Source organism: Alosa pseudoharengus, unplaced genomic scaffold (assembly GCF_046254945.1).
Source record: "Alosa pseudoharengus isolate Yale_2024_CS ecotype anadromous, Long Island Sound unplaced genomic scaffold, YU_APseudo_1.1 YU_APseudo_1.1_scf_24, whole genome shotgun sequence".
Lineage (NCBI taxonomy): Eukaryota > Metazoa > Chordata > Actinopteri > Clupeiformes > Clupeidae > Alosa > Alosa pseudoharengus.
The window spans coordinates 14,360,086-14,381,773 of NW_027468689.1; the positions used below are offsets into that span (position 1 = coordinate 14,360,086).

Below are 21,688 nucleotides of genomic sequence, written 5' to 3' on the forward strand. Positions count from 1 at the left end.
GGCTTGTTGTCAATATTGCATCTTGCCGTCACTGTTTTTTTTTCATGCAATCACCCCCCACTTTCTTGTCAGTATCGCATCTTGCGGACATGTCATGCTTGCTTGCGACGACATGCGCAACCGAAACTCAAAACAACCACAGAATACCCATGGCAGCCATGCTGCGTACACAAATGCATTGTCTACAACAAGTAAATTCCAGCCTTTTATATGCTTCTGTGCACTGATGGAGATTTGCAACCTCTGGGATTTCTGAAAATGATCTCTCTCTCCCCAGAACCAAGCAGCCGATAGCAGCATAGCTAACCAGCTTAATGAGATGCGATGTCTGCTTTTAGAGATGCTGGAGAAAATAATCAACCTGGAGCGTACTGTGAGAGGTATGTGTTTCTGTATTCTGAACATAGATACACATAATGTCAATGCTGTTGTTTCTATTCTGTTCCTGTCTCGAAGTCAAGATTTTTTAGCCCAAAAGTATTACATAGCTCCTGAATTGTTACTGTTTGATTACTTGTTGATGGCAGTGTTTGGGAGGCAGGTCCTGGCCACACATTCATTTACGGGGAAGCTGTCTAATGCCTTTCTGGGAAGACAGCCCAAGCCCCAGCTCAATTCTGCAAAGACGTCGGACATACTAAGTGAGTATCTTGTTTGTGTTCCCCAGTTTCCAGTACAATGCAGTGCTCACACTAACCATTTCACTCCTTATAAGGCCTATTTTAGACTGCAATCAGTGCATAGCAGTTAATGTGTGTTCACAGTGCGTATGTGTGGAGTTCACACCAGAAACTGTGACCTGCATGAACCAGCTGCCAGCAGCATTATATTAGCAACAACATGTCAGATTTCATATCGTTTGTGTCATTGAATCGCAATCTTACACTCAATGGCGTTCTTGAATGTCATTATTGGTACTTGAAGTACAGCACTACGGAACTCTGCGCAAGTGCCTCGTTCCTGTGTCTGTACTTTGCGTACCAATAATCAGGGATGGATTACTGCACGGGCCTACCGGGCCCAGGCCCAGGGGCCCAAGGGGTCAGGGGGCCCTAAAGCCCAAGCCATTGCATGGAATCATTAATCATCAATATCAACACATCGGGATGTAGACTATGAATCTGATTGAATTAAAGTATTGGCCATCCCCAAAATGCACCAGAATACAGGAAATCACATCAAACAAATAAAAAAAAACACACACACATATCCGAGAATTAGTGGGGGGGCTCTTAATACATCTGGGCCCAGGGGCCCGAAAGTTCATAATCCGTCCATGCCAATAATGGCATTCAAGAACGGCATCTCATGTAAGATTGCTTAATTGAAGAGCTCAATTTCAAAGAAATAACTGGGCTAAACGACAAATCACAAGGGGAAACAAGCTATATACATGTTTGCCTTGTGTCTGCTCCGGCCAGTGTATCACTGTATCTTCTAAAGATTTACAGTATATTAATCTGTTCATGTGTTGCTCTTCTCTCCTATATGTTTTTCAGACTATATCACCAACAAATTTGGGGTGGACCCTGCCCTGGTCAAGCAAACCATTTCACAGAAATGCGCTGACAAAGTTGGCCAGAAGGCGCTCCAAGTGAACGCGTACACACACACACACACACATGCTCACTCACATACACATACACACACTAACACACACACTCACATCTGATTTTTTTAAAAATGTATTGACATAATAAATGTTATTTACTTATGACCATCCATTTCATTTGTACTGTGCTTCGTTTCTTTTGCATAATGTCTATGGAGACCATGTGCATAAATCCATTAGGGAAATAGAAGTAAAAATCCAATAGGAATAAATCCTATTGGAATAAGTCCTATAGGAATAGAAATCCTATAGGTATAAAAATCCAATAGGATATATCAAGTTCTGTGCTTTTAAAAAATCCAATAGGATTCCTGTAGGATTTTTTTGTTCCAAAATATGATAGAAATCCTTTAGGATTAGTCCTATCAGAATCCTATAGGATTTTTTGGTAAGGGTATCTACCTAAATAATTTAACCATTTAAAGTATCCACCTATTTAACTGTTCAGTCATTCCAACTATTAAACCTCATCTACTTAGCAACCAATATAGTTTGTTTTTACTCTGTATGATCTTTTACATCATATTTTTGCATTTTCATGCACTGTATTTCCTTCAGGAAATGCTTTTCTAGTTAATTGTAAATTGTATTTCGGAATGTGGACTGCAGCCCCTGTTTTCCCTGTCTGATCTTTTGATGCATCTATAAAAAATTTAACTGTGTCATCATACATTATATCCATATATTGCTGAACATTTTGGTATACCCCTGATTTAATTATATTCTTAGCCTCCAAATCTATCCTGGGAGAACAAAACACCCAGGGTGGAATTGTCGGTATGCTAACTGCTTTACTTGCAATGCTGTCAATTCCCATTTCCTTTGCCTGTCTGTTCCCATGCCACCCAAAACTGCATGATGGGCGCCCATACTCCCAGCACTCTAACAGCACCTGCTTTGTGGGATGTGTTACTTCATGACCCTTTAGATTTGTCCAGTAAGACATTGATAACTTTAACCGCCTTAGGTCTAAAGGCATTTCCCCTACTTCCACTTGTAGAGATGGGATTGGTGTTGTCCTAAACGCACCACAACATATTCGAAGTGCCTTGGCCTGTATCCTATCTAGTTCCTGCATTGAGGTTTTAGTTGTTGAGCTATATACTATGCTTCCATAATCAAAAACAGAGCGAACCAGTGCAGTATAAATCCTTTTCAGGGACAGGCTCCCCAGCTAAATCCCACTAAACACTTTAGTATATGTATTCCTTTTTTACACTTATCAATCACTTTCTGAATATGTATTTTAAAATTTAGCTTAACGTCAAACCATACCCCCAAATATCTTATATTATCAACTTGCTTAAGTAGTTGCCCATATAGTTTTAGATCTAGAGTAGGGTTTGCTTTTTTTTTGGAAAAACATATAAACTGTGTTTTTTCAATAGATAAATGAAAGCCCCACTCATGTGACCACTTCTCGACCTTCACAATAGCTGATTGCATTTTAACCTTCAAGTTGTCAGTATTCCTACCTCTCACCCATATTGCCCCATCATCAGCATATAATGCTCTACCCATCCTCTGGTCTATTCCATTAAAAATGTCATTAATCATTATATTAAACAGCTATTAGGCGTTTTGACCCTGTTTGCGTGCCATATTTGTGTGTGGAGACGACGAAACACCAAATTCTGTGAACAATGTGAGCAAGTCTCTTGGCCCTCTGTCTGTTAACCATCACAGTGTGGTCAAGAACCTAGGTGTTTTCCTAGACTCTTCTCTGACTTTTAATAAGCAAGTCAACAGCGTTGTCAAGGGAAGTTTTTACCACCTTAGGACAATAGCAAAGCTCAAGTCTTCTTTCTCCTACAGTGATTTAGAAATCCTTATACATGCCTTTATTTCCTCTAGGCTTGATTATTGCAACTCACTGTATGTAGGTGTAACTAAATCTACTCTAAACAGACTCCAGTTGGTCCAAAATGCTGCAGCCAGATTACTGACTGGATCTAAGAAACGTGACCACATTTCACCTGTGTTGGCTAAACTGCACTGGCTTCCTGTGGAACAAAGAATTAATTTTAAAATTATTCTGTTTGTTTTCAAAGCTTTACATGGTTTAGCACCTCAGTATTTATGTGATCTTTTAATTCCTTACTGTCCTCCTAGACCTCTTCGATCATCTTCCCAGTGTCTTCTTTGTGTTCCTTCTGCCTCTCTTAAATCCAAAGGTGACAGAGCTTTCTCTGTCTATGCTCCCCAGCTTTGGAATAGCCTTCCTGATGTTGTGAAATCCTGCCCCACTATTAGTAGTTTTAAATCCAACCTAAAGACCTACCTCTTCTCCCTAGCTTTTAACACTCCCTGACACCCTCATCTCTCCCTTTTTTTTATTTGTTTATATGTATGTATATGTATTGTTATTATTATTATTTTTATTATTATTATTATTATTATTATTATTATTTTATGTAAAGCACTTTGGTGCAATGCTATTGCTTTGAAATGTGCTATATAAATAAATTTGACTTGACGTAATGTTTACATGCCGTGTACATGCAGTTCTAACTGTTGCGTAACGTGTTAGTTTAGACTAGCAGCTACGTTCCAAAGGGAGGGAACCGCTCGAACCGCTAGAGTGCTCAGAAGGAGCAGCAGGAGTACGCCCTCGTCCGTGTCGCGCTTTATGTATATCTAGATTTTCTGTTTAAATGTTGATATTGTTTGGAGAAAATGGATTTTGGTGAGCTATTTGACGAACGAACGTTTCCATTTTCGGACTTTCAGGAGTTTACGGTATGTAACTACCAGTTCTGTGACTTTGGTACGCGAGCTAACATTAGCTCTAGCTCGTTGGCAGTGGTGGCTTGTCACGTTAGCTAACGTTAATGAGCTTTACTAGCTATGCTAGAAGTATTTAACAAAGGCAACTTATCGCCGAATAACGTTGGTCTTTAAAGAGACCTGACATTATTCGAATGTGACGACTGCAAGGCGTGGTAAGTGTGTTTGTAGCTGTATAATCGGTAAAGAAAGTGATGATTGGGTCGTACGGCAGAACAATTTCCTAACTAGCATGCATCAGACTGGCTTGGTTTCTATGCTACCTAACGTTAGCTGTAACTCATAGATATCCATGGCTGTAACTCAAGTGAGTTAACTTATAGCTAGCTAGCTAACGTTACCTTTAATGTGTCCATGTCAGCACTTGGAGGAATCACGTTTTATTTTGAATACATTGTCATCAATGGTCAGGCGCACGGAGTCGGTAAAACTAAATATCAGGAAACGTTGCTGTGACCCACCATTTTGCTGTCGATGTCGTTTCCTTGTAGCTGCTAACCATAACATGGGCAGCTAGTGCTAAGCTAACAATACACAATCAGAAGTTTATTAACAGCAAATGACGTTGTCCTATGTACCTTTTCACTAATATAACTGGATTCTGTCAGGTAAATAGTACGTAGTTTGGCATGTATTATCATCGCATAGATTTGGACAGGCTCCTCCCTCTGTGTATGCAACTAATGCAGCTAACATTGTTTTGTTACAGTTTCTACCCGGACACCAGCAACTGGCAGACCGTGTTCGAAAGCGTTTATACTATGGCCTTGATCCGGATAGTTCGTTGGATACCCTGTCATGCCCAGTAACAGGTGATTTGCATTATACTTGTACACAATGACATGGCAACTGATCTTTTAAACACCCAGACATTTTTTTAATTGCATCGCAATTGCCTAAATATAGATAATCAAGAATATATATCAGAATCATTTTATTGAGTTTTTGTTTTCTTTTCCACACGAAAAAGAAAATACAAGGAATTTGACTTGGTGAAATGGTGCAAGACACATAAGAAGTATTTAAATACAATAATAATATAATATAAGCCTATACATATATGTACAAATATGACAAAGTGCAGATGCAGAAAGGGGGATATGTTTTGTTGAGGGGACCAATTGCAGAGGGGAAGAAACCAGCTGTGGCGTGAGGTCCTGGTCATGATGGACCGCAGCCTCAGAGGGGAATGTCTCAAAAAGACTGTGTCCGGGGTGGGAGGGGTCTGCAGCATTCTTTCCTGTCCGCCTCAGGGTCCTCGAGGTGTACAGACTTTGGAGAGAAGGCAGGCTGCAGCCAATCACTCTCTCAGTAGAGCAAATGATGCATAATATACATTTTGGTACAGTTTACATTTAATATAGTGACAAATAACTGATGGCACAATTAGTATTTTTGTCAGATGGGTACAGTTGAGTCAAAGAGCTTGTTGTTTTACGATGATAGACTTGTGGTGTAGTTGGTCACCTACATAAAAACTTCTTCTGTTTGCTAGACATTGCCGTGGAGCTGCTCCAAAAATCTGCACCAAGCCCAATCCGCAAACTCCAGAAGAAATATGCTGCCCATGTAGCCAGGTGAGTGTCCCAGCCTAAGGCGGAGATCACATTAGGCAGCGGCAAGTGTTATGCAACGCTCAGACCATAATACGTTCTATCTCGTTCCTATGGTAACACAAACGGTTTGCCTTAACTGACAATTGAATACGCTCGCGTTGCGCTTTGAAAGTTGAACCAAGTTCAACGCTCAGCTTGTTCAACGCTAGCGTTACGCCATCGTTGCCACCTTTCCACTGCCAAACCATAGAGAACAATAGGGAACATGCCGCTGGCTAATGTGATCCCCGCCTTCTCACATTTGAACCGATATCAGTACCGATATAAGGACGTGTTTTTCAGTACCAGTACCGTTTTGGTACTTTACAGTACAAGTACTTTTTTTGGTACTTTACTCTGCAGTGATGTGTATTGCGTACTCATTGGCAAACAAAACAATTTGTTTGACAAGCTCCTCTCACTTGTTCATAGAATATTGAAACTGGGATACATTGTCTTCTCAGATATCAGATATCTGTCCAGCTGTCAGCCTATGTCCTTAATAAAAAAATAGTTCGGTGATAGTTGGTTTGCATGCGAAATTCATTGGATACCTGAACACGCATAATAGCCATTTTTTACATTACGTCAAAACAGCTCTATTTCTAGGTAATTATTGGATGGTGTATACTAAAAAGTAACTGCCGTATAGCACCTTTTATGAGGTAAAATCAGAGGATTTTAAGGCCGTTTACCTAAAAACGACACAAACCAATTAACGACTACCAAAATTGTTGTTGATTAATTTAATAGCTGACAACTAATCGATGAATTGATTAATTGTTGAAGCCCTTATTAGTTGTGATCTCTAAAAGCAGGCCAGTTTCATGTTGTCATCATAGCTGTTTGCTAAAGTTCTTGTCCTTTATTGTTGTTGATGTTGTTGTCACTCTCAGGGAAGCCTGCATTTCGCCCTGTGCGATGATGCTGGCCCTGGTGTACATTGAGAGACTACGACACAGAAACCCTGAATACCTGCAACAGATCTCCTCCTCAGACCTCTTTCTGATATCCATGGTACGTGTGTGTGTTTTGTGTGATACCAACAAATGTTGTATTTGCCAGTAATTGTCGTATTTTAAGTAGGTGGTTTAATGACGGCTAGTTTTGCAAGGTGAATAGACCTCTGAAGTTCGCCTACAAAAAAGAATCAAAACGGCCATCTTTGCCCATATAAGGAGATCCGGTTGTTAATTGAAGCTAACTACCTATGGCATTTTGTTGTTCTTTTACCATGTAATGCAGTTTCAAACAGCTTTTTTTGTGGTGGATGCCATTGCTATATTTATAAAGTGATGAGCAAGATTAAGATGATCGACTCTGGAAACTGTCCTATGGCAGCTTATTCTCCTTTGGCTCTGTTCTCTGTAGTAATTGAGAAACAAAAATGCCTCTTGATGGATGCAAATGGGCAGTGGTGATTTTTTTTTTGTATGCTCATATGCAGATGGTGGCCAGTAAGTACCTGTACGATGAAGGTGAAGAGGAAGAGGTTTTTAATGACGAATGGGGAGCCGCGGGGAAACTGGACGTGCAGACTGTCAACAACCTGGAGATGAACTTCCTCAATGCTATTGTGAGTGTCACACAATGCTATTGTGAGTGCCAACGCATGCTGACCCTATAGAGTTCAGTACATGTCGGCACAGACATTATTTATGTAAGGAGTATATGTTACAGCTCAAAGGGAGTGTGTCTACTGTGAAATGTTTTTTTACCGTAGGAAAAAAAATGCCACTGAAAAATTGTGCTATCTGAGGGCACTTGAAAACAAGCAATAATTAATTTGTTCAGTCCACATTTGACACAAGTGTGTTATTGGCAGTCTGAAAGACTTATCCTGCTGTGGTAGTATGTCAGCTCATAATTGAACGCCAGCAGTAAAGATTTTGCATGGCAAAGACATTGCTTGGTCATGATGTTAGGTCTGTTATGAAGTGGTGCCACAGCATGTCCAAAAATGGGCGCCCAGCAGAATGTGAGGATTGTGCCTGTTGTATTTTAGGAATGGAGCCTGTACACGGACCCCAGTGAGTTGTTTGACATCCTGACTCAACTAGAAGCAAGGTTAGTGGCACACACACACACAGATATATTTACTTCTTGACTGGAGTTACAACATACTCTGGGGCTTGGGTCGTAACCTGTGCAATAGGGCATTGGGGTTGTATTTCCTAATATCAGCGGTGTTAGTGTGATCATAAAGCTTACAAGAGAGCATGAGACTGCTGAATATTGTAACATCTTTACAACTACAAAACAGTAAGAACCCTGAATCGTCATGACCCTTCATGGTTTCCCACAAACAAGACGAAGAAAACACACAGGCACACAGACGCACTTTTTCCCCAGGTGTAGTGTTACTCTCAAAGAATACATTGTGTACGGGCACATTGTGTACAGACACATGAAGAAAAAACTGCTTCCTGTGACCTCCATTCATTTGTTCACCTGTGCATGGTGGCCTAGTTTATTCTTTATCATACTGTTTAGTGTAACGGAGTCCCTTCTTCCTGTTTCAGCATGTTTGCCTTGACCCACTTAAAGGTCTTTGAACCATGGGACATATATAGTGTACATAGTGCATATGGACTAGGGGTGTAACGGTTCATGTATTCGTATTGAACCGAAACGGTACGGGTGTCACGGTTCGGTGCATGAATTTACACGGAGAATACACGGTATAAAAATACATAAAACTTGTGTGTGGATTAATTAATGTCATGCGCAATTACTGTTAAGTATGAGAGTTATGAGAGTTCTTTAGCGACACCTAACGCTAATCTGTAGCCTCGCCTTAGCTCTGAAGCTCTGATTGGCGCCTATGTTTTTTTTTTGTCAGGTCGTCGGTCGAGTCAGTCAGAGATAGCAGCACTAAGCGAGTGGTGGCGACCCACAAGAGTTAGAGGATCCGCTGATCTCTTTAAGATAGCAAGTTTAAGAACTTCAGTTACCGTGGTACAGGCGAGAGAGTGGTGGAATAGTAGATTAGTAGATTATTACTGTACACACACTGACAAATATTGAGGCAAATTGTAGGTCTTGCTTAAGTGGATTTTTAAAATCATTATTCTATGTAATTTGCACTTTCAGAAATAAGAGATGCTGTAGGCCTATTTTCAGTTTTATAACTGATTGTCTTATTTTATTTACAAGTTACAGATGGAGTCTGGGTACTTATTGTACTGTTTAGCCTACATCTTACACACTTCAGGCTGTTGCAGATAGCTCAGGGAAGAGACTGTATGGCACTAGGTGGTACAGCCTGAGACATGCACAATAAAAAAAAAAAATGCTTTCTGCATTTTTGTTTTGCTTTTCCCTCCATTGTACCGAACTCTTACCGAACCGTGATGTCCGAACCGAGGTATGAACCGAACCGTGACTTCTGTGTACCGTTACACCCCTAATATGGACTATATAGATTTAAGCTTTATGTCCAAAACATCCTATTCCCTTGGGTGTTTTTTTAGATTTCACAAGGATGCAGTCTTCTTTAGATTGAAAAAAGGTCCTAATTTTCCCTGAAATTTTAAGTCTTAAGTAAATAGGGGATTTTGTCTTGTAATCTTTGATGTCTCTGTGGCAACCTCAGCATTGCAGAGCGGCAGGGCATAAAGCGAGGCTGGTTCACCTACACGGATCTGTGTGTGCTGTTGGAGCAGTCGTCATGGCGACAGGCTCTGACTGCCATCTACCTACACTTTACCAAGGTGAGCACCTCTCCCCTAAATCTCCCTTTTCACCACACACACACACACACTGTTTTAGGGCCGGGACATACCAACCCGACGACCGACCGTTGGCAGAAAAGCAGTGAGACTGATTAGTCAGCTCCTGTCTCCCCAGGCAAAAGTAAATTGTGTATTCTGTGTCCGAAAGAGTGTTTCATTGGCATCACACACAAGCAATGACATTAAAATAGTACACAATATACAGTATATTTATATGTTCTTTTTGCTTAATCAGTGAAGTCCGAAACTAGTGCCATTTCAGTCCATTGGCTTCTGTTATGGAAATGTACTGTATTACGTCCTGCGCACGCACAGAATGTACGCTCGGCATTGCTTCAGTGTGTTCCGCGGCACTTTTTTGACCGACTTGGGGAGACGGGAGCCGACTGATCAGTCCGACTGCTTTTCTGCCAACGGTCGGCCGTCGGGTTGTTGTGTCCCGGCCCTTAGAGACACTTAAGCCCTTGTGGTCACACCTCCTGAAAAGGTTTAGTTTCGTTCATCAATTGATATGCAAACCAGGTTCTCAGAATCCAGTGGCCGGCGCTCCGCTAGTTCCGCTAGCACTCCGCTAGCTATCATTGACATTCTCCCTCTCCTCTCTCGCCCACAGGTGGCCTGCATGCTGGGCCTCCTGTACCTGACCAGCGTGGCCAGTCTGATCGCTGTCTCCGCCGTGCTCCACCAGCTCAGCACCAGCTCCAGCTCCACCTCCACCCGCGTCGTCCACCTCCCGGACTCCCCCCTCCTCGTCCCAGCGTCGCCCGCAGGCCACCCCAACTGTTGTGTCCCGGACAACGAGAGTCAGGACCACCACGACCACCACCCCGACGACCCCTTTGCCTCCTCACCTTTCCCCATCCTCTCCGACACCCGCCCGGCCTCTGCACTTTCTCCGAACTCGGTGCTCTGTTTCTGGGACACGCTTCTCTCCTCTCTGGCCTTCTCTGATCCAGCTCTACCTCCCCTGCCGAAACCCCAGGCCGTGTTCCCTTCCTTCCTGCTCGGTGCAGCCTGCTCAGACCAGCACCACCCCCTTCAGTGTGCCACTGCCCAGAACGCGTCAATCTCCCACTGCGGTCGCTGGAACCCCTCAGCACTCCTGGGTCCCTGGTTCCCTCCTCCAGCCCTGCTCAGCGGCTCGCCCCTGGCCCAGAACCCCCCCCACCAGAGCAGATGGGTGTCCCTGTCGGGGCACACGTGCTGCCCGCACACCTCGCTGCCCTTTGGGAAGGTCCCAGCACTGCTTGTCCCTGGTTAGGCAGGGCGTCGGCCACTTCCTCACCTTACTGAGGAGAGGCTTTACATAGAATCTAAACCAGCGCAATTGCATTTCTCCCCTCCCTGCGCCATGTCCCCTGCGGAATTCAACTTACGACACAACCAACCTTTATAAAATGATAGTGCTCCCTATTACGGCCCTCGATTTTTCAGTCATTTCTTTTCAACAATTTTTGCCTGCAAGGCAACAGGCCTAGTCACGTGTCAGAACCCCTGTCGTAATTGAAGTGGCATGATAGATTATGTTAAATGAAGTTCACCAGGCAACTCTGTAGCTCAGAGATACTGCAGGATGTGGAGAGCTCTAGCAGGTAGTAGAAGACTTTGTTGACCAGTGTCTGTCCTGGTGTTGTAAGGAACAGTGGTGGCTTTGCTGTGTGTGTGTGTGTGTGCGTGCCATAGACAGTTCTATACAGTCTATGGTGTGTGTGCGCGCGCGTGTGTGTGTGTGAGCATGCTCTTTGCTTCGTTGGCTCAGCTTCTTGAGGGGTGGTTTGATGCTTTGGGTTGATGGGGCTTTTTGTGTTTGAGTGCTTGGCCACCACTTTAGAGTGTTTTGTTCATTAACCCAGTTTGACAGAGAGAGACTTTGGAGTGACTTGTAATTACTAAAATGTGTGTGTTCTCGGCAGTTCCCGGGGGCCTGGCTTTGCTCCTGCAGTTTAGGCTCTCAGGTGATGAGTGAGATCAGATGGGGCAGAGAGGGTTTTCATTAAGTTTACATTATCGAAGGTGTTTTCCATGGTTTGCCTTAACCCAATTAAGCTGTTGGCATATCCTGATATGTTCAGCTAGGAGTTCAATTGAATCTTTTGCAAAAGGGATTTTGTGTGAATGAGTATGCCATGATAGACTATTTTGGAAGTCCTTGTTCAAAATGATAGTAAAAAGAAATGGATGACATAGTCGGCTCCAACAGGAATAGATAATCTTTCACCATTTTGTTTTCTAGTCACCCTCCAGGTGTACAAATAAGCACTTGTATATGTGGTTGTACAGAAACATAAGACAATGTTGCTCAATCCAATAGAGAGATCAAAGAAGAAATACCGCTACGGTGGAGTAGGAGCAAGGGGCAGTTCTTTTTTCAAAACGTTAACGTGGAAGTTGCAGTCAGATGACAGTTCATATCTGGCCGACCTGCAACTCTGGCGGATTCTGTCCACCACTTCATTCTGTAGATAAACTTCACACATGTTCTTCTTGGAAGGTCATTTCCTAAGTGGACAGTTCCCAAGTTCAAACTGTCATTCAGTTGTGTCAGAGACCCAACACGAAGACTTTACAGAAACCGCTTCTGTTAGACTTGACCTTTTTCCTATGACATGGATGTATTATTAGATGTATGAAGAAAAACATTTAAAGATTGGTCAGGAGGGGAGAACAACTTGTTTACAAAGAAAAAAAAAAATCCGCCTCATTTATAGTTCTTTTTTCACAGATCCATGACCGATGGGATAATGCAACATTTTATTAATGTAATTTGAATATATTTTTACACTTATTTAGCATTTTGCCAACCAACATCCACTGCACTGAACTGAGAAACAAAACAAAAATGCCCATGTTACTGGTGTCTGTTAGGATCCGAAGTACCTCAGTATGGCATGTCTGGTCATTCTATCTAATCTTCACCTACCAGACCTCAACAGAAAATGTTAAGATTGCTTTTTTTCCATGTTTATAAGGCGTTTTGTGGACATAAGGAACCATTTTAAGTTGGATTTCAAGCAACACAGCAGCAGACCTTGTTCTTTTTTCTCCCTAGATATGATAAGGTAATATCAGTTGAACTGAACCTCAGTTGTTAAGGGATATCTGTTCAGTTTTGAAAACCAGATCATCTGAACACAGTTGAACACAACACAAACATGAAGTTGTTTTAACGTGCGCACTGTGCATTGATGTATTTATGTTCATGCTTTGCAACCTTATATTTGCTAATTCTACTTACTGTCCCTTGAATACCTTACAAGGCTGTATACAGTCTGAGAGAAGACTTGTTTTCTTACTCGTGTGTGGACTGGAGTCGTGTGAACCGGGAGAGGTGGTCTTGTGCTCAGCCTCATTTCACCTGTGGTCACTCTGTGTCCAGTACTGCCACACAGGGATGTGGCATAGACCAGCAGAATCTGCACTTACATAGGTCAGTCATAATGGGATTAGAGACCCAACGCACACACAGACACGCACACACAGACACACACACACGCACAAACACCTCTGATGTAGTCCTACGCCACCCATCATAGTTTGGATTGTTTCCGTCTGCAACCATGAAGTTATGTTCAAAGCATTTTGGTTCAAATGTGCCATTCCAGAGTTTGTGACAAAGCTGGCAAGTGTAAACAGCCATTGATTAAGGGTGCACAGTATCCTGTAGATAATATGTAAAAAGCGCTCAACCATCTGTAATAAAGCAGCAGTTTCAAAAGTTCAAAGTTGTTGCTTGTCATTTCTATGGCAATAAATAATTTTGTTATTTACTGTCTTTGAAGATGTGCTGAGCCACAGCATGCAAAACCATTTACATGGCTGTGTAAGACTAGAATCTTTTTTTTGTGAATTAAGGAGGGATTTGCCTAAAAGGAGGGATTTGCCTAAAAGGACTTTGGTAAGCAGAACTTGTAGCCTGGGTGCCAGCCGAATTTAGCCCTGCCCACAACATTTGAGGTTGGGAAGTTCGGTCTGGTATGCCAGAACCAGAGCGGTTTTGGACTGACTAGAATTTTGAGTATGACAACGTCAGGCTACAGAACCTGAGGAAGTTATTTGTGTTCATGTTGACTGTTGAGCCACAACTATCCACCATCCATTGCAGAGGTCTTTGAAACCACATGAGGGCGCTGTTGCCCTATGATTTGTGCTATGACATGCCATTTACAGTACTCGCACAAACCAAGAGATGCAAGTTTCTGTAAAACATTTTTTGCTTCCATTCGAAAGTAAAGCATTATTTGCTGTTTGCTATTCAACAGCACTGTATTCAGATATTACACGCTGTTTGCTATTTAACAGCACTGTATTCAGATATTACACGCTTCAGCTGTACTCACTTTTAATGGTTGATCTCTGTGTAGTTGAATCACTAAAATACAGTTACATCTCAATGCTAATGAGAACATCTGACATGGAGATCAAGGAACATTTTACGTTGTCAAACATATTCTCACATCAGTTCCATTTCCACTTAGGGACTTTGCAGTATTGGGAACAATGGATGCAGGCCTCAGAAGATTTCAGAATTCAGTGAAGTAATTGCTTTATCACAAAACTGTATGGTATCTTGATAGCTATTTCTATCTGAGAATATTCTATGCAATGCCGATTTCTCCTGTGTATTAATAAACTTCAGTGGTGAACCAACACTATTATTTCATAAATCATGGTGTAGCCTACTCATTTAAACTGGTAGAGCATGGTGCTGTCAAATTTATTCATATGGGTTCGATTTCAAATTATGTCTCACTGAAATACAGATATCTAATATCTGCTAAAATATATTGTACTATAGGTGATATTTGATAAAGTTGTTTGGTACCATATGGATATTGTATTTACCCCTGGAAAATTAGTTTGAGATATTATCACTGATTTTATCATAAATCTGTACTTACACCAAATAAAATTAATAATGTAGTGTGTGATACAGGTGTGTATTATTTAATTACAATAGTATTGTAATTTGTACAGTATGTTGATTCTAAAACTTCCGATAGATGAATAGCACATCAAACTACCTTCCAGTGAAAGAGAACATACTATCGTGTCACTCACATGAAGTATACACATTGATGCTAGATTTATGAATAAAATATATATTTATTACATTGGAACATTAGCACTGGAATAATGGAATAAGTTAGTGGAAAAGATCAAGAATGAACAAGGTGAGCGTGTACTTTTGGAAAAGGTTTTATTCTGAGTGAAAATAAAAGATGACTTTGTGTCTGGGAGGGGAACGTTTCGGCGAGCGGTCCACAGGCGTGCCAGGTGCCTTTAGCACGGCTGACCGGTGATGAAGTGACCGGGGCGAGTCGGGGCAAGGCAGGGGGAGACCCCCACTTCATGGGTGGCCCACCCTTCCTCCCCCGTTTCCCGCCAAGCCAGGGAGCGCCGCCCTGGTGGGGAGGGGAGTGAAGTGGGCGGCACAGGGGGATAAAAAGAAGAGAGAGAGAGAACGGTAACGTCCAGAAAGAGGTTGAGCGGAGAAAACAAGGGAAAGAAGGTGATGTGGATGAAAGAAAAAAAAAAAAGTGTTTTTCTTGAATGGTGACATCCCATAGTCCTTTTAATTCTCTTAGGTTGGTCTTAGAAACAGAGTTGGATGTCCTGACACCCTGAGGGTTTGTAGATCGACTTCATCTTCTTCACCACTCCCACCTGGGGGCCTCTTACACAGACATGACGTGCTTGACGAAAGCTGAAGGTTGAAGGAGGGGGAGGGGGAGGGGGTGGGGGGGGGAGAGAGAGAAAATACCATTTAGAGCGCCTCCCCATATTCCGTTTAAGGACATCTCTGTAAATAAACGTGTCAGGCACTGGGAAGGCCTGAGACTGCAGTAGGCTAACCATATGTGTCTGTGCATCCCGACATTAAAAATATACTGAGGTGAAAGGGGCATGTAAAATGTCAGAACATTCAGAAATCTTCTGTGAAAGTATGGACAAAACTTACCCTCGTAGTTGACACAGCCGTTGTCGTCCTCCTGACCTGTCATGAGGGCATCAATCTCATCCTCCTTCATCTTCTCACCTGTGGGTATTAGAAAGAAAATAGGCAGTGATCTAAGGGAATGCTAATGTATGTAGTTCTTAGTCTATACTTTAGATAGGCTAGTAGTTTAAAAATAGACAAAAAATAGACAATCTCCCATGGTTCTCTGGTGTGACTACTCACCCATTGTGCCCAACACGATACGCAGCTCAGCGCCCAAGACTGTGCCGTTGCCCTCCTTGTCGAAGACGCGCAGACCCTCAACGTAGTCATCATAGGTACCCTTCTGGACCTTGTCCTGCTGTGCCAGCAGGGGCAGGAAAGCGTCGAAGCCCATTCTCTTGTTGGCCATATCTGTCCAGAGAAGACACACGGACAAACCAACATTCGTTAATGTCTGACACACACACACAGATACGGGCACTGCACGCTTTTATCACCTTTTCGATGAATAGACCCTTTCAACAATAAAAACAAAAACAATGCTTGAACGTTCTATTTGGGCCCCAATCTACTTCATATGGAATGTTAAAACGGAAGTCTTGTGGGGCCAACTATGATGCTGATAATGGAACTCTCTTGAAAGGGTCCATACTGAACTGATGGAAGCCTATAGATATAGAATAGAGCTGATACTTTACTCACTAAATGATACAAAACTGAAATGTAAATGTAAAACCTTGTAAAACAATTAGTACTCTATTCAGTGAGAAACAGGCATGTATCCAGCAGGGTTGTGCAAAATTCAAATTGCAATTCTGCTTCCTGTTTGCTACCTCAATTGAAATGGAAGTGAAATTCAAGAATTGAATTGGAATTTAAGAGTCAGTTTCAATTCAATTCTGGAATTTTGCACACTGCAACATATCGAAGGGTAGATATCAAATATGTGTCATAATACATTCAACAGTCAAGCATGATTCAATAGCTGATTTAAAATATGTATATTGTAGTGGCTTACCCTCAACGGATGGGCTGCCCAGCAACTTCTTCACCTCTCCGTTGGTGGGGTTCTGGCCCAGAGCGCGCATGATATCGGCAACCTGGTTGTATCCAACCTGGTTGTCACCAACTTTGTCGAAAAGACCGAAAGCCTCCTTGAAGTCTGGACAATGGGAGAGAGAGGTGATGAGAGTGTTAATAGGGTGATAAAACATGGTGGTTTTAGTCTACTTAGTGCACTTAGGGACACTTAGTACACTTCCGCTCTCTACTTCTCCTAGGTACGATACTATTGCTATTACTTAGGACTGGAAGTGCACATTAGTACTGCAATAGGCGTTCCTCTCATAACAACTCAGGAAACAAACATTGTTAAAAAAATGTCTTTGCCCTTCCAGATATGTGGTAATTTATACTACATGGTGAGACCTCGTCACATTTCAAGCCACACATTGCTCACATGTTTTTGTACCATGCTTTCCTACCACCTGTCCTACAGTTAGTTCAAAGACATTTCTCCTCTGCTGTCTCTCTCTGTGTCTCTCTGTCCTCCTCCACTAATTGAGCTGGACAGCTGTGTATACAACGCCCAAGCGGAAGGTACCGCATAGGCGACGTCTGTAGGAGTGAAAAACAAGAGATTGCAATGTGTATGGGATCCACTGGGGTTGTGAAATTGACAGGGATCTGCTGACAGATTAATGGCCATGCATGATTTTGAGCAAGGCCAGCTGCTGCGGGGCAGATCATGTTTAGATGGCATTTAACGGAGTGCGCTGGGCAATCGATACGCCCCAAGAAGCCAACCCTGGCCGTAAAAGGGCAGGAGGTCTCGCTGCGACCCAAGCTGCACACAAGAATGCTGACAGCAGCGTAATCAACACCCGCCAGCATGGACTCTTGCTGAGGAAGGTGCAGCTCAAAGCCTGCACACCGACATAACTGACTGATGTACTTGTCATGTCACAGTTCTAATTAATCTAGCGATGAGATTTTACTAACACAGTAGGCACTTTTCACAAAGACCTCTCTATTCTTTATTGAAACTAAAGAACATATGTATATTACTAAATGTTTACTCCCCATTGATTGTCTTACATCTAATATAAATATATATTTTGGAGCACACTGCTTTTTTAATTAAGAATTATTCTAAATGATCCTCAATGGATGTCTTAATAAAGGACATCTTAGCAAGGGGCTGTAAAGTTCAGTGAATGAAAAAAACTTGATGGGGTGGCAAGGGCATCGGTGCAAATGTATTTTGAAAACTGACCCTACGCCATCTTTGAATCTTCAGCCCGTAGCTAGAGATTAGTACAAAGTCCAAGGACCACTGTGCAACTGAAGCCTGTGTTACCACCACTGGGAATAGAATAGTTAAGAATGGCCTCAACAGCTGAGAAACATTTTCCAACACTTTGTGTTGCTACCAAGACAGCAGGTGTTTTTGGGCATGTTTTTATTTTGGATACACAAGTCCCATAACAAAATAATTTTTTTCTCTTTCTGAGAAAATGTTTTGTGGTTTCGTGGTTTTACTCCCCAAAATAACACATCTACCTGCTCTGGGTATTATGGAAGTCTTCCGAACAGACTTTTTCACATTGTCTTTGTGAGATTTTGTTCATGCTTAACAGTAATTCTGACAATAATTCTATATATCATGGAGAAGAGTTTCAAGATGGAATCTCTTCTTTATCCTGAAAGCTATGTCCATTGACAACCACTACATCTACAACAAGGAAACAAGAGTCTGAGTGTCAACTATCTTGTCAACTGTGTTGTAACATCAATCAACACATGTGACGACCCATCCTTCAACTGGTACATATATATATTTAAACACTGTAAGATTAGCTAGCCCTCAAACATGCCTGAACACTCCGGCATCTTGTTTTTTTCAGTCAAAGAGGGTACACAGAGCATTGGCTAATTCACAGACAGTACAGCAACTAATTTACACAGAGTACACCATGTGGCCTACTATAAGTGCACAATGCCATGCCGTTTAAAGATGCACTGAGAGTGCTTCCAATACTGTACTTTTGCTATAGTTGTCGTAGTAGTGATAGAATAGCATAGTATTGTAATTTGTAGTGTAGTATGTTGATTCTGAAACTTTAGAACTGATCAACAGCACACCAAGCTACCTTCTACTGAAAGTGAAAGAGCACATACTATCATGTCACTCACATGAAGTATTCATATTGATGCTAGATTTATGAATAAAACATTTTTATTTCATTGTAACATTATTGTACTTTGTCATGTCATGTCCAGTGATAGAGGCATACCCTCAAAGTCGTGTCCAGCAATAGAGGCCTCAATCTGGGCAACTTAGAATGCTTCCCATACTGTTCTTTTCCTATAAAGTTGTGTTCAGCAATAGAGGCCTCAATCTGGGCAATTTAGAATGCTTTCCATACTGTACTTTTTCTATAAAGTCTTGTCCAGCGATGGAGACTTACCCCTCAATCTGGCCAAATTAGAATGCTTCCCATACTGTTGGTTTCCTATAAAGTCGAGACTTACCCTCAATCTGGTCAGCGGAGAAGTCACCACCTGCAGCGGCAGCGGGGGCCGCGGGAGCCTCAGCGGGAGCATCACCCTACACAGGCACAAGCACCATGTTAGTTCTACTACTAAAGAGTATCACTACAGACACACACACACATACAGTACACACACACACACACACACACACACGCACACATACATACACACAAGCTTTTACATAGACGTACACATCTTCTTCCGTCAAACACTGTAAGTCCATCTAGAAGTTACTAATGGTAGTGTAGGAACTGAAACGTCTTCTATTTTTTCTTACATACTTCTTTTTTCATAAATTGTATGTATTTTCTGACAAAAGTCTTTTTTTGTTCTTTTTTTTTGGATTATATGATATGAAATCATCCCTGCATATGTCCAATATCTGTTATTCAGAACCAATTGCAGAGTTGAATTGCATGCCTTGACCAGTTTGGTTAAAGACGTATCCTATATTCGCAAAAGATGTGTTGGCAGCCACAGATCCAAACAAAGAGAGAGAGAGAGAGAAAAAGAAATCCATAGAATAATGCAAATATCCACAGTACACACCATGATGATATGTAGATGGAGGAGCGGTTAGGCAGAAGTCAACAGAAGCCGGAGTCCCAGGAGAGTGGTCCTGAACCATGGGCTTAGGCCCTTCTTATTTAAGTTCAGACTGTGATGTCACATGTCGGATCAAGTGTCGCTTTGGAGGTTCTTTAGCTTTCTTAGGGCAAATGGGGAAGGAGACCGATGGCCTTGGCTAGGGGGCTGGACACCGCTCCAGAAGGGGAGGGTGATAAATTTAGAACACGTTCAAGGACTGTTTGAAGACTGCTTGGCTTGGTTCAGCAATTTAATTACTCAAATCTGAATAATGGGTTAGTCTTGGGGGCATATAAGATTTGATGCTAGTGTCCAGCACAATTGACATGTGAAATGCATAATTCAGCATTGTAAGATTTGCTTGTAATTGTGAAATGATTCCTAACCTATGCGTCTAGTTTGCATGGTGCGATATTTTTAACCCATAAGACGGTCGACTCGTCCTCTTATGGTTGGATCATGGGTGCAGTAAAAAGCTGAAGTGAAAAGTGAAAAGACTATGTTCTCTGATTTCCTCTTGTTTCATCTTTACACGCAATACATTAGGAGGGTGTGAAATTCCACTTCATGTGCCAAGCTTTGGATGCTGCTTGTTAGGCAGTTGGCCACTCTATAAACCAACATCAAAGCTTATAACTGTGTTACATTAACCAAAGAGAAAACAGGCAAGTCAACAAATCTTTCTTTGAATCTAAGCTTAATATAACACTTTAAGATTTTAGCCTACAATTCACACAGCATTTGTGGGGCCACTGATTTGTTTACAAGAATATTTATATTCTGCTGTATGTAGCGACTGCATATGTGCTATCCAGTGTCACAAGAACAGGTCTTTTATGTAACATGCCAGCTTCTGAGAGCCACTGATTTAATTGGACGCTTTTGGAGCTATCCGTGGTGCTGATGGAAAGCAAATATGGATGTTTGAGTGCAACAATGTTTCATGTTGTTGGCGGAAACAGCATAGAATAGGGGGGGAAACAACCTCGACAGTGGACACCGTGTTAGAGGGTCTGTTCGACGCGTGTTACATAATTATATGGGTAACACAGAGTAACGCAGCTTCTTTATGCATCCAAGAGGACCTAACCATCGGCGAAGTAAAGGCGATAATGAAGTTGTGTTGTGGTAATGCAATAGTTCCATCCTTTGCAGTGATGCACTTTTATAGCCTCTTTTGAAAGACTACTAGAATACATATGTGGTCTCACTTTAATTATGTTTGTTTCGATTTTCACAGTCATTATACAGTATGTGATAGCACGTCAATACAGAAAAAAAACTTTACGGACCTCTCTGTAAGCATAAGCCAGCTAGTTTGCCTCGTGACCTGTGGAACTGGAAGATGCGTCCTTAAACAATATCAGTGTACTTTGCCTATATCTGTGTGGTTTATCAGCTACGCTATTATGAGCCCACGTGTGCGACCATACAATGCTTTAAAACTACTATAAAGCAACTTCGAATTAGCCTCTGAGTGCATTTCCAAAAAGGCACACGTGCACGCGCGCGTAGGCTACAGTATATTCAACGCTCAACACAAGTGTTTATTGCCACCTAAAGTTAGTTGTAACAGAGAATTGACAGAGACAATCAACTCAACTAGCCATCATGTAGAAGCAATGCAGTGACGGACAAAATGACAGTGGAGTTCGCAGCCTGACCCCTTCCCGTTTCTCCGTGTTCCGGTCTTGAAGAAGTGGTGCAGGGGCCGCGCCCCTGAGCAGATGAGTCCTATATTTAGGATCTTCGTCTTCTGTCGTGTCGTGTTTCTTCAGAGGTATTCTGAACAGGTCGCTAGCTTCTCAAGGGGTTGGCGACATGTCTGTCACTCCCACCCACACTCAACCCTTGTCCAGAAGCGTACGCGCGCGCG

At 42.1% G+C, this 21,688-nt stretch overlaps 2 protein-coding genes and 1 long non-coding RNA gene across 3 annotated transcripts; 2 read left to right on the plus strand and 1 right to left on the minus strand.

The window, feature by feature from the left end:
• LOC143141950 (uncharacterized) lies at positions 1–1,667 on the plus strand. The gene is made up of 3 exons (XR_012990842.1): positions 1–380; positions 528–641; positions 1,500–1,667. It is a non-coding gene; the product is annotated as an uncharacterized LOC143141950 (long non-coding RNA).
• Positions 1,668–4,184: 2,517 nt separating this feature from the next.
• cnppd1 (cyclin Pas1/PHO80 domain containing 1) lies at positions 4,185–13,450 on the plus strand. Its single transcript, XM_076303219.1, has 8 exons — positions 4,185–4,351; positions 5,109–5,211; positions 5,895–5,976; positions 6,891–7,011; positions 7,442–7,570; positions 8,000–8,061; positions 9,590–9,707; positions 10,342–13,450. Exons 1-8 carry the CDS (start codon positions 4,289–4,291, stop codon positions 10,987–10,989), a joined length of 1,326 nt encoding a protein of 441 aa, XP_076159334.1. The 5' UTR covers positions 4,185–4,288; the 3' UTR covers positions 10,990–13,450.
• A 1,458-nt stretch (positions 13,451–14,908) lies between these two features.
• mylz3 (myosin, light polypeptide 3, skeletal muscle) lies at positions 14,909–19,858 on the minus strand. Its single transcript, XM_076303220.1, has 6 exons — positions 19,774–19,858; positions 19,204–19,279; positions 16,688–16,831; positions 15,910–16,080; positions 15,688–15,765; positions 14,909–15,432 (listed from the first exon to the last, which is right to left on the minus strand). The coding sequence occupies exons 1-6, from the start codon at positions 19,774–19,776 to the stop codon at positions 15,404–15,406; spliced, it is 501 nt and encodes a 166-aa protein (XP_076159335.1). The 5' UTR covers positions 19,777–19,858; the 3' UTR covers positions 14,909–15,403.
• Between the last annotated feature and the right edge of the window lie 1,830 nt (positions 19,859–21,688).